The sequence below is a fragment of the Rhamphochromis longiceps genome, linkage group LG13 (genome assembly GCF_057381845.1).
Source record: "Rhamphochromis longiceps isolate RC_006_pf linkage group LG13, R_longiceps_female_GT1.1, whole genome shotgun sequence".
Taxonomy (NCBI): domain Eukaryota; kingdom Metazoa; phylum Chordata; class Actinopteri; order Cichliformes; family Cichlidae; genus Rhamphochromis; species Rhamphochromis longiceps.
Genome location: NC_140569.1, coordinates 3,112,564 through 3,125,956, shown reverse-complemented (window position 1 = coordinate 3,125,956; position 13,393 = coordinate 3,112,564). Strand labels below are relative to the sequence as shown.

The 13,393-nt window shown below is 44.8% G+C and overlaps 1 protein-coding gene across 2 annotated transcripts; it reads left to right on the top strand.

The window, feature by feature from the left end:
• The first annotated feature begins 228 nt into the window (after positions 1-228).
• LOC146655182 (E3 SUMO-protein ligase EGR2-like) lies at positions 229-12,204 on the top strand. 2 transcript variants are annotated; one of them, XR_014914362.1, is made up of 2 exons: positions 229-440; positions 9,225-9,364. XR_014914362.1 is itself a non-coding variant. In XM_085428397.1 (2 exons), exons 1-2 carry the CDS (start codon positions 8,958-8,960, stop codon positions 10,250-10,252), a joined length of 1,185 nt encoding a protein of 394 aa, XP_085284523.1. In that variant the 5' UTR covers positions 6,649-8,957; the 3' UTR covers positions 10,253-12,204. The 2 variants fall into 2 exon arrangements, 1 of the variants encoding a protein (XP_085284523.1); XM_085428397.1 differs by lacking the exon at positions 229-440 and adding an exon at positions 6,649-9,114 and having other exon boundaries at positions 9,225-12,204.
• Positions 12,205-13,393: the final 1,189 nt, after the last annotated feature.

Below are 13,393 nucleotides of genomic sequence, written 5' to 3'. Positions count from 1 at the left end.
TTGCGACGATGTCAAACCTTCACCACCTCCATCGTCCTCATCCTCACGTCCTGAGCTGCTGCATCTTCCTCCACTCCCCACAAACTAAATAACCCCTCTTCATTACCATGACAATTTTAACTGCGAGGGTGGAAGCAGAGTGAGGTGGAAACAATCGTATTGTCTCTCCCCCCTCCACGCTCTCCCGCTCCCTCTCTCTCTTTTTGTCATTGGCAGCCCACTCAGACCCCGGGTGACGATGACCCTTTCCGGGGGCGAGCCACGAAGCCGGAGGAGCGGCTAAACTTTTCGATCCGGCGTCCAAACGTCGGGCTTCGTTCAGCTCAGGAAGCATCTCCGTGTCTTCTGTCGTCGATCCGACTCTTGTCTTTCTCTCTCTGGGTCTCCAGTCGCCTCAGGAGGACGAGGAGGACGCCGGCGTCGACCCGGACAGAGCTGAAGTGAGTCTGATTCTTGATCTTTTGTCCAGTGGGGAGGAGGAACCACTGCACCGACTGGATTTCCTCCTCTTACTGGTCGTTCTGAGTTTCTGAAGCTCAGCTTTAAAATCTCTTAGCTGGTCTGAGAGGAGCTTTTAGAACGATCGGATCTGGTTTCAATCGGTCAGTGTGGGAAACTTTAGCATTTTTAGGAGCAGACCTTCAACTTGCTCCTTTTCTGAGAAGCTTTTTCTGTGAAATCTAACATTTCTAATGTTTCTGTCCTGAAGTCTGAGGTGAGCTGATCAGTAAAGTCTGGTTTCACCAAAAGTGATCCATTTGAGCCTGGAGCTGATTTCTTAGTAAATTGTAGATATCAGAGATTATTAAGTTGATCAAATTCAGCACATGTTGAATAAATTCAGCTGCTTTTAAACCAAATGAACAGAAGTTTGTGATTTTGGATTCATTTATTTGCCTCAAAGTAAAAAAAAAAATCACAATCAAGGACTAAATCAAAATAAAGATCTTCCAGTTCGACTGTTTCAGATAATCAGACAGCAAAAGCTCAGCAGTGAGTTTATACTTGATATATGTTTATAAAGTGTGTGAGACATAACCGCTGTAACCAAAGGCAAACGTTGGGATAAGTGATTATAATTTATAGTTATTTCCAAAACCAAAAGAACAAAAATGAAATAAAAAGGAGCATTTCCTGTTTTTTATGTGAGAATTTCTGTGTTAAATTCAAAAACTGAACATTTAATGAAAAAAATGAAGCAAACATTTTTATTTCTGTCCTTTTGGGAGCAGCTACACGCGGGAGTTTCTGTTTACACTCAGCTGTGTCATGAGCTTAATTTGAAATCAGCAAAAGGGCAAAAATGAGTCGGGTGTGTTGGAATGTAGAGCAGATGTTACTTTTCTTGGTATATTGTAGCTTTTGTAGATTTTAAGGCAAATATTTGATCATTTGTAAAGAATTCAAATCATTTTTTAACCAAAGTGACAGAAAACATTGAAATCTTTGCCTTTTCTATGTGAAAATTTGATCAATTTCTTCATTTTAAGCTAAATAATTTAACATTTGAAGAAGTTTCCAAAACTTTTGGGCTGAAATTCTTGACCGATCCAATATTTACAAAAGATGCATTTGTGAAATGCAAAAACAACCTTCTGTAACAAACTGCTGCTGCTGTCTGTGGAGCTTCAAACCAGATTTAAGGTCTCAAAGTTTTGTTATTTTTGTTCCTTTTTGGTGAAATTTGCATAATTTGACTGTAAAAAATACCAAATATGTGAATTTTCCTTCATTGATCAGTTAGTAGATAGAAAACTGCCAAAGCAGCTCCACTTCCTGGAAGGTGACTTTTTGACTGAGGAGCGTTAAAGGTCACGAGTCCATCTGTGCTTAATGTGGTTTGAGAAACGCTGTAAAAACGATCTGAAACATGTCTGCGTTACAGAGCTAATTATCCTCAGCGCTCATTCGTGTGCCTGTCTATTATCCAACACTCAGCAGTCAATACATTTCCCATGAATATGCAATCGCCTGTGTGGATGTGTTAGGTGGAGGGTGCGTCGCCTCAAGTGTCCAGACCTGGCCTCATCTGCAGGATCTGCAGGATTTCAGCCCAAAATTAAAATCTGACCAGTTTAACATGAACAATGAGGCCAAATGTGCCGATTTACTCAATCACAACACAGAGTTCGCCTTCAAATTCTTCAATCCTTCCTTTATTTCATCACCCAGCTCCTCGTCTTCCAGCACGATGAGCGCTGCAGGGTTAAACTGGGATGGGGGTTTCCTTCCACAAATGAGTCATCCGCTGTTTGAGAAACACCTACAGCTCCGACGCTAAAGGTAGCGGAGAAAATTCAGATGATTTATGGTGTTTATTTAAAGTCTGAATGTCCAGATTCACCCGGGCTGATTCACGACTTTCAGAGGACGAATAAACCTGCAAATAATCTGCTGTGTGCTCCGGTTAGGCCAGAAATAAATGAAGGGAAGGTTGCAGTGTGAGGGGCATTTCTGGGACAGAATAATGTAGCATGGTGAAAGAGAGGGCTCAGTGTAACTTTCATGGAGGAAAATGACTTTTCATTGATTTCCAGGGAATTAGATGAAACTTTCTTTTGTACAATTGAGACAAAGTGAAAAAACTAGCGTGCAAATGCCAAAGTGTACCTATGTAGAGGTTTTGAAAGTCAATAAGAGGTCTCAGAGGTGACAAAGGTTGCTGGGGCAGCAGCTGATGGCTTCAAAAACCTTCATAAGGTGCAGAAAAGGCCCGTTTGGTGGTTTCTTGGTTTGGTGAAATGGAAAAGAAGGCGGCAGGCGGTGAGCAGGCCGGACCTGAGCGTCGTTTTAGGACTGAGACAAAGATCCATATTAACAAAAACCGCAGATGACAGATGATTAATCGGCGTGGTGGGGTTTGCCGAGCTGCCGGACCCCCGGCTGACACCCCGAGCCGCCAAACACAAAACCAAAAACCCCCCAGAGCCTCGGCGGCCTGGAGGAGCGTGGGCGAAGGGTGGAAGCAGGGCACCGTCCCCACGGAGCTGTGTGAGCTCACATGTGTGTGTGTGTGTGTGTAAAGAGTCAGAGCGACAGATTTGAACTGAAAACGAGAGAATCTGTGTGTGTGTCTGTGTGTGTTTGTGTGGGAGTGTTTAAGCATCAGAAAGTGTGTGTGCATGTGTTTCCTGTGAATGTGTGTGTGGACAGAGCAAACCCCCCATCTGCCACAGGGTGGGCGGCTCGCCACACAACGACAATACACACCAACATTTTTGTAACTGTGGGCGTTCAAAAGGCTCGGAGAGCTGCAGCTCAGCAGAAGGCTTTGGCTCCAGCAGCTCTCCAATCAGCACAGCAAACACACGCTTTCAAAGCTCCTGTTTAACCTCCAAACACTAAAAACCATTCGCTTTCTCTTCTGCGGGTGATTCCTGCTGAACACAAACAGAACGTAAGTCACAGATTTGGTCAAACGGGTTCAGCCTCGAGTTCAGGCCTGAAGAGCTGCAAACACATATGTTACAGTTTTTCTCAGTCGCTTTGGTGCGTTTCTCAGAACACCATTAACATTTGCACAGCAGTTAGTGCATTTCCCAAAACAATTAGTGCAAACTGCAAAACCTAGTGGATAGCCTGCAAAAGCACGTCACATGCACAGAATTGATTATCCATACCTCAAAAGCAAGTATCCATGTCAATGAAACTGTCAGTGCCATCAAAATGAAAAGTCTTGACACCATCTTTATGAACAAGATAGTCAAATGGCATTGTCATGTTTCCACTATGACAGTTTATAATTTCAGTGTTTCCCATTGCAAAAACAATTGGTGACACCTGAAAATGCTGACGACAGCACTATGGCCTACCTGTACAGCCATCTGAAATGTGCAGTAAAGTCACTGTAGATGTTATGGGAGTCTTGGGAGTAACTGAGACACTGAATACGTACGTTTCACATTTCCATTGTGTAGAAGTGTTTGTAATCCTACAGAATTGTGCAAAAAAAAAAAATGCTACAGTCACTTGTGCACTGTAGAATACATGTAAACATAAAATCACCCATTTGGTAGAGCTGTGCACTAATGTGAACAATAAACAGCACATGTAACAGTACAGTAAATCATTCTGGCACATCCAGACGTTCCTGTCTGTCTGGCCACATATTTTCATCTACATCACAACAGATGTTATCCCTCGCAATGCAGCGAGGAAAGTATCTCCTGGAGTGGCGAATCCATCCTCTGCAGGACCCTGCTGTGATGTCGTCACATGCTGCATCCATGGCTGCTAGCAGGGCCATTTGCTCATGTGGATTTCATTTTTCTTGAGTACTCTGTCAATTGTTGAAATTGGAACAGATTCAATATTGCCAAATACCGTGTAATTCTCTATGACAGCGCTTTGTATGTCTCTCAGCTTTATTGCATTGTTTGCAATGACCATTGCACAAATGGCTTCTTCTTGCTGTGGGGTAAAAAGGGGCCCTCTTCCGCCTCCGCGAGGTTGTCTTACAATCCTATGTGGTGCAGAGTAAACTTTTTGTGAAATTGCAAATACAGTACAGTAACATGTGATGTGTCTGAGATGGCACAGTACAGTACAGTGTATTACTGTTTGCATACCTGTTTTCCCTACGGAATGTTTGAATGATTGAACTGACAGTAGTTCTTCCAATATTGGGTAGCACCCTTCGACCAGCCTCCTCCATGGTGAGGCCGTGATTGACAACATGGTCCACAATTGTAGCCCTTATTTCATTAGGAATCCGCCTATATCTGCCTCTTCTCCCTCTTCCCCTTCCCCTTCCTCCCCGCATCCTCACCCCTCTTTCACGGTGCTGACCTTCCATTTTGTGTCACAGAAGTGTAGAAATGGTACACACTAGCCCCTGCGCAGTTTATATATGCTTGCCAATTGGGGATTCACAGGATTCATCCATAATTGACAGTGAACAAGTTGTTTGTCATTGGTTACAACTAAACTTTCACACGCCTCCTCATGAGTGACAGCTGTAATTCACCCGAGATCAATTGTTCAATTTTGGAGACATTTCCAGGAACAATGATACAGAAAGGTATAGGATTTGCTTGACAGATGGCCAATATTTGGCATGTGATAACTAGTTCAACAATTTTGTGTGTGATGACTCAAGCAATGGATGTATGACTAATAGTTTTATTGGGAACGACTATTCAGCATCCATAGGTATGATTACTTTTGACTGACATGACATAAGCAAATGGAAATGTCAGAAAGCAGCAGGGAAATGTATGGAAGCAACTGATTCATGTCCAAAATCATTTGCAGTTTGTTCAGAGAGAGGAGAAATTGCTACTATGATGTGCACAAATGACTGAGTGTTGTGGAGGTTGAACTAATAGTTATGAGAATTTCAATTCTGATCTGAGAAACGCACCAAAGCGACTGAGAAAAACTGTAACGTGCCGTTGATTAGATTTCTAATTCTTCCTCCGGGAGCTCGAGCGACTCCACAGGGTTTCATAAGACATCTGCCCAGAAACTGCTGAGATCTCCAAAAGAAATGCGTGTGGTAACCAGTCCACATTGAAGTGCAGCGTCAGTGTGTATGCAAGGTCCGCTCAGGTCTGAGGAACATGAGCTTCATCATCAGAAGATCATTTAATCCAAATACAACACAAACAAAGTCTAACACAGAGTTCTGGGGCCATCAAAAGGTTAGAGTGTGCTTATTTAATGGTGGTGTCGTTTCCACAGTCATTTCTCTGGTAAATTGAAGGACCCGTCAGAAAGTGCTTCTATGTTTTCACACGACACTCAGTCGTCAATCCACATCTGTGTCTGCCCACTGTCTCACCTCTAGCACACACTCAGTGTGGCAGAGCTGTAGGGAAGACCAACATGACGACCGGTCATTGGCGGGGACATCGCGTGGGTTTGGTAGCCAGCAGGGTTAAAGAGGACTTTGTCACCGGGATGGTTATGAAGGTGCAGACGGTATCTGGTCTTTGTTTTTTTGTGGATGATGAGGTTGTGAAGAGAGTTGGCACTTCCAAAGCTGAGGCCATAAAAGGCTGGAAGCGTGCTCCAGGTTGAGGAGGAGTTGTTGGACAACTTCAAGCATCAGGTTCTTGTTCATGAGTGGGTGGAGAGAGGAGCAGCAGAGCTGATTTACCAGTTGATCTACATTCCTCCCCTCACCTATGACCACAATCCGTGGGTAGTGACCTAATGAGATCAAAGGTATCAGAAATGAGCTTCCTCCGATGTAAAGATGAGGAGATTGTTCACTGAGGAGGAGCTCCGGGTAGACCTGCTACTTCTCCACATGGAAAGGAGCCAGCTGAGGTGGGTCAGAACCTGACCAGGATGCCTCCTTGGGGAGAAGTTTCAGGCAAGTTCAACCAAAACGCTGGAGACATCACAATCAGACCTGGAGGAGGCTGCTGTGTCTGCTGCACCTGAATAAGAGTCTGGATGGATGGATGGATGGATGGATGGATGGATGGATGGATGGATGGATGGATGGACGGACGGGCGGACGGATGGATGGATGGATGGATGGATGGATGGATAGATGGATGGATGGATGGATGGACGGATGGACAGATGGATGGATGGATGGATGGATGGATGGATGGATGGATGGATGGATGGACGGACGGATGGACGGATGGATGGATGGATGGATGGATGGATGGATGGACGGATGGATGGATGGAATACATCACAAATTTCACAGACGAAAAGCAACACGTGGCTGGGTTATTCATAGACTTCACAAAGGCATTTGACTCTATAGATCACGATATATTAATAATAAAACTGGCACGTTGTGGTGTCAGAGGGGTAGTTTTAAATTGGGTTCTTGGTTATTTAAGAGACAGGAAGCAGTTTGTGAAATTAAACTGTTGTTGCTCCTTATGTGTGGACATTGCTTGTGGTGTACCCCAGGGGTCACTGTTGGGCCCAAAATTCTTCAACTTACACATCTTACACAAATTTGTGAAGGTCGGTACTACCAGAAAAAGCGTTTGTGTTTCTGTGCGTGGAGTGAAACTGTGGAACAGTTTGAATGTGGAGTTAAAGAAACGTCCAAACATAAAACAGTTCAAAAAGAGTTATAAAAATATGATCCTCGTGAATTATAAAGAAAGGAAACATGTTGAGATTCAGTGAAATTCTCTGTTTAGAAGATTTCATGATGTGATGACAGAAACCTGTTCGCTAATTTTACTGCAGATTATATCACTGAGGAAACTGACTAAATGTTTATGGAAAAGGGGCGGGGTTAAATAAGCGTGTAATTCTTCCAGCTCCTTTCGACATGTAACTGAATCAGAACAGTTGAAGCAATACTGAAATGTAATAATTTTATTTTGTATAGCATTTTTCTTCTTTTCTTTCCTAAACGTACTTGTTTGTTTACACGATGGAAATAAATTATCAAGCAAACAAACAGATCCCAGCTGATAGATAAACATTTGTGCCGCTATTTCAAAATTCAAGATGCAAAGTGAGCTGCTTCTGTGTTCCTGCACATGCCAGTGTGTTCATGAATGTTCGCCCGATCCTTCCTTCATGTGTGCAGGTCAGCAGTTGTTATAAACCCAAACTGAGCCTTTAAAACCTTTGAAGCTTAAAAGCTTCAGATAAAATTCAGAAATGATCATCAGAAAACTCTGAAACATGAAGCGTGTTTTCAAATCCACATCAGTCCAGTTTGAGCAGCAATAGAAGAGAAAACGAGCTGATTCATATTCATAAGTGTCAAACTTTTCTGTCTAAGTTTGAATTCATTTATTGAAACCGTGTGCAATTTAGAAAATCCTCCAATGAAGCTGTAAATAAGGGCCGAGGGGGCTGCTGAGTGGACAGACTCACTTCTGACATCGTTCACAAATCTTTAAATCTCAACACAAGCGGTGTCTCTCTTGGAAATGAGATTTTTAATCTCAATGAGATTTTTTACCTGGATAAATAAAGGATTAATAATTTTTTTTTAACTCTTTACTCTGTGGATGCTAGTTTAAGTTTCAGGTTAACTCAATTTTTCCAGTTAAGTGTGAGTCAGTAGGACTGTCTGGCAATGTCTACTTTCCCCCCCAGTAGCATAAACAAGCTTCCATACCTGCTAAACCAGTAAATACCTTTAATATGTTCATGTATGCTCGGCAGACCGAGAGCTCTGAGCTCACCTGCAAATATTTTTTTGGGGATGAGAGACTCAGAGAAGGTTCAAATGCTGAAACAGAGCCTGAGAGAGAATCTGTTTGGTCATTTTACACGTTTTAACACTTCCTGATCCTCAGCTTTAACTTACAGGACTCTCGGCTGATGATCTGATGTTGCACTTGGACGTTTCTTTTATTATCTCACCCATGTTTGTACAAGAGCAGCGATGAGATGATTCCAATGATTATTCTCCCCCATCCATCTCACACCGGGCCAACCATAGCGGGACTCAGTCAGAGCAGTAATCTGTTCCTGACAAGACAAGAGCGAAAACAAATGGGTGTGCGCAGTCAGTGTGTGGGCTCAGCTGGCACGAAGACAACACAATGCAACCCAATTTAACCGGATACCGCCATATACGTAGGCGGAGCTCCTCTCACCTCACCGGAGAGTCCTTTTATGGAGACAGGGGGACCGGAATTCCGAATAATGGAACATCTTTTCTTCCCCCTTTATATGAAACCAAAACAACGCAAAGCACGTACGCATGATAGTGATAACATGCTGAAATTGAGCAGTAAATTTTAAATCCACTCTTGAAGTTTTGCGAATGAACTGAACATCATTTATTTGGTCCGTGTTTCGTCACGGGAAGCTCCTATTTCTGGAGTTCCCTCTCCTTTTTTATTATTATTCTTATTTTTAAACCCGACTCCATATTTGGTGAATGACGCAACGGGACACCGGGAGATTCCCTTTATAACCCCGCCGCGCCTCCGCGGAGTGGTTAACGAAGGATGAGAGGCGGACCGGAGAAAATGAGGGAAGACACCGAACACGTCTGAGAGTCGGTGAACATGAGCGCTAAGACGGCGGCTGAAGTCTCGGCGTCTCTCGGCAGCATCCCAGACGGTGCTCCCAAAGATGTGTGCGCAGAAACGGGGATGGTGTTCAAGGAGGAGGCCGTGGGGCCGGAGGGAGCTGAAGGGCGGGACGGTGGTGGGGATGGAGGCGGTAAGCGTTCGTGTGTTTCAAACACTCGAGGATGTGGACGGACAAGTTAGATGGAGGTACTGAGCTTGTTCCTGTGAATGTGTCTGACTGCGCTCTTCTCTGTGTTGCAGGTGATCTCGGCTCACCTGAGCTCTCTCTCCAGGGCCACTTGGCGCAGTACGTGGCCACTTTACGCACGCAGCCGGTGGCGTTTAGCGGCAGGTTCTCCCTGGACTCCGGGAGCGGGGGGCCAGGCTGGGCGCAGGGGGACGTGATCAACGTGGTCAGTGCGGACATCGCCCCCCCGGGACCGGCACAGGGGTCCGGATCAGCATCACCCAACATTTACGCGGGAGAAGCAGCAGGCGGAGGACGAGGAGGAGCGGGAGACGGGAACATGGCGCACGGCCAGCCGGATATCAGCCACATGTACGCGCCCCCCCACCCACACTCACACCCCCACCCGCCCCAGTCCTACTCCTGCAGCGGGGACGTGTACCAGGACCAGGGTTACCTGTCCACCTCCACCTGCGCGGTGTCCTACCACCCGCCTCCCGCCTACAGCTCTGCGCCCAAACCGGCCGCTGATGGCGCGCTGCTCTCCATCGTGCCGGAGTACGGAGGCTTCTACCCGCAGAGCTGCCAGAGGGACATGCACGCCGGCTTCCCGGAGAGGAAGGCCCTCCCGTACCCGCTGGACTCGTTGCGGGTGCCTCCGCCGCTCACGCCTCTCAACACCATCAGGAACTTTACGCTCAGCGCGCCCGAAGGCCCGGCGGTCGCCCCCTTCCCCGGCCACCAGAACCTCCCCCTCAGGCCCATCTTAAGACCCCGGAAGTACCCGAATCGCCCGAGCAAGACCCCCGTGCACCAGAGACCGTATCCGTGCCCGGCGGAGAGCTGCGACCGCCGGTTCTCCCGGTCGGACGAGCTGAGCCGGCACCTGCGCATCCACACTGGCCACAAGCCGTTCCAGTGCCGCATCTGCATGCGCAACTTCAGCCGGAGCGACCACCTGACCACGCACATCCGCACGCACACCGGAGAGAAGCCGTTCACCTGCGACCAGTGTGGGAGGAAGTTCGCACGCAGCGATGAGAGGAGGCGGCACATGAAGATTCACCTGCGGCAGAAGGAGAAGAAGACCCCCGCGTCCTAATCCGAGCCCTCCGAGCCCAAACGGTGCCCCGTAGTCTAAGTTAACCTCAGAAATAGCCGCAAGTCTCTTTAGAAGCCATATCATGAAGAAGAAATCAGGGAGAGCCAGAAACCCGGTCCCCAGGTGTGTTACTATGACTACAAAAGCCACACGAGCGGAGCTGGCCGTGCTAGGATTAAATTAACCTCCAAGAACAACATCTCACAACCTGCTTTTAGTGAACACTTTGTCTGCTGTCTATGCTTCAAGCTCTCAGGGATTCAGTCACGTGCCGGGCAGCACAGGTGCGACAGGTGAGTCAGGTGAGAGGGTTACTGCTGCTCCAGCTTTCATTTGGAGTTAAATGCACAAAAACACTCCGTATAAACGCAGAGAGTCACGGAGGCATCACATATGACTTCCGGAGGAGGACTGTGAGGAACCGTTAGTGAAATTCTCTCGGATAACGCGACACCAGCCTTTTCTATATTTGTAAGAAAAATCCTTTAACAACCTTCAGTCCAAGTTCAAGGCTGAGTGTCTTCAGACTGTTGGCACTCAAACGTTCCTCTGCACCATATTTGAAAAGAATGAAAGTCCAACACTTTACAGTTTTTAGGAGAAACCAATGAACGTCAGAGTGAGACACGTGGATGCCGTGGCTCAGGGGGTCTGCGTTTGGCTTCTGACGTTTCTGTATGAAATAAACTCATTTTGCGCTGCTTTGTTGTGCGACAGGAAACAACAGGCCACAGACAGAAGGTTGTTTTATGACATTTTATAGTCGTAAATGAGTAAAATGACTGGCGTGAAGTTAGGATAAACAAAAATAACATTTTATTCAAATACATCAGAGAGAAGCTGATCATGTTATTGTGTTAAACAGCCTGAAACTACTTAAATTATTTCAATATTTTCAAAGTAAAAATCCTTTTTTGGGGAGGGGGGATCAGGACTAAAATAATTTTAAATGATTTTTCAAGATAAAAGCCTTTAATTAGTTGTCTAGACGTTATCAAGGTAATTTATTTCTGTGAGAATGTCAAAATAAGAGACCTTTTTTGATTGTGTGAAACAAGTTACGTTCGCTTATTTCAAAATAAAAGCCTCCATTAGTTATTGGAAGTTACCACATTTTCTACATTTAATCCTCTAGTTAGTTGGGAATTCATTGAGATTATTTAAGATGACGGTTGTTGTTTTTTTTGTTTTTGTTTTTTAGTTAAAAAAATAATCTATTCAGTTACTGGAACTTGTCTATTTTGCTAGATTTTCAAAATAAAACAATATAATTTGTTAGAAAGCTTTCATGATGCTCAGAAAGACCTCAGATTGTGTGAAGTTAGTCAAGTGTATTTATCATAGCAGGTTTCCAAAATAAAAGCTCCTGTTTTTCCGGGCTTTTTCACATAAACCTCTAAAATTTGCTGCTTTTGCTCACTTGAGTCAGCCATCTTTATTTTATATTTTTAACCTTCTGAGATACGAGACAAATGTTTTGGTTAAAAAAAACTATTTAACTGACCTAAATAAGTGTCCCATAGCACATATAGCACACCGAACATCGGCTGAAAGGTCAGCGAGAGATCAGCCCTGTGTTTCCACACACACGCATGTATTTGGAGCAGCATGGCAGCCACGGCGTCACGTGAACTAATGCAGTATGTAGGTGTATATGTGTGATGCAGCATCAGAGCACACTGAGGGGATACGGTGATGTCACAGCTTGAGGCTGGGGTACGCTGTGAATGGGATGTATTGATTGTAGCCTGATAATCTGTTATTTCCTGTTTTTGTTTTTGTATTTCTTGCCAGTCAATGTGAGACAAAGAGACACAGAGTAAGTGGGCAAAAAGTAAAAGTTTGTTTTTGTGTGTTTTACTATTTTATGCAAACGAGAGAAAGCACTAAAGCTTTTATTCTGAAGAATTGATGCTTCTTGTCAATGCAAATAAACGTGGAACTGTTCAGTCGCTGCTGCCTCTTTTTTCTTTTCAATGAAAGTACACACAGGTTAGCTTTGCACGATTCTTACTTCAGACTAATCCAACTTTGTCTCACACTCAGGCCTCGAGAAACAAGGAAAAGCATAAAACGGTCGCCTTCAGGTGCAATGTTCCCTCTAAGCTGCGCGGGTGCGCAATTGCGCACTGCTGGCACGGTCTCTGCGCACAGAAAATCTGTGTTGCGCACAAAAAAAATCTAACCTGAATTGAAATGAAAATAAATACGTTAACATTTCTGTTCTGCAGTGTTAGTCAGTGAGTGACTGGCTGCTCCCGTATGGGATCAGAACGATGCCACCTTATCCCACAGTCCAGCCAATGATGGGATTCACATTCTATACACAGCTAATCCACGTGGTTGACAGGCTGTGACAGCGTCCTTATGTGCCGACACCGGTGTTGATGTGGAGTGAAGCCACGTTAATGACAACATGTACAACCATTGGAGATGTGAGCAGGACAGACGGAACAACTGACGGAAACAGTGTGGACTTTATACCAGTTTTTAAATTGTGTTGATCGGCCACGTAAAACCAGAGTTATGATAAAATATCTGCAGTGTTTGGTTTTCTTCCTGAATACTGTCCTTGTTTATATTTACTGCAGGAAGAAACGGTAAAAAACGGCGTTTTATAAGGAAAACGCTCGAAATCACTCCGCCTGTGAACAAAGACAGCCCCCCTCCAGCCTTTCCTATTGGTGGAAAAATGTACCATGTGGACCAATCAAAAAATGATATGGCAACATGGCATTTAGTTGTTTAGGGAGGGGGAAGTTTTAGGAGTGACGGTGGTTTTGAGATGTGAGAGATTTGCGACGTTCAGCACAAATCTTGTGTAGTTAGTGTGTAGTTAGTGTGCAGTTAGTGTGTAGTTAGTGTGTAGTTAGTGTGTAGTCAGTGTGTAGTGTAGTCAGTAGTTTTGTTGTGTGTTAGAACAATGAGGCGACTGCTGAGTGTTACAGGTGTTACAGCAGTGACACATCTGCTGCTGTCAGGCCTGCAGGTATCAGGCTGTTGTTCACCTCATAGTGGACAGAAATTATTTTTTGGAGCGGCACAAATAATTTGTGTGGCATCAGATTTGATGCAGAACAGCTGATTGTTCTGTAAATAGTTTGAAATGTTTGTTTAAAAAAACACCTTGGCTGCATTTTT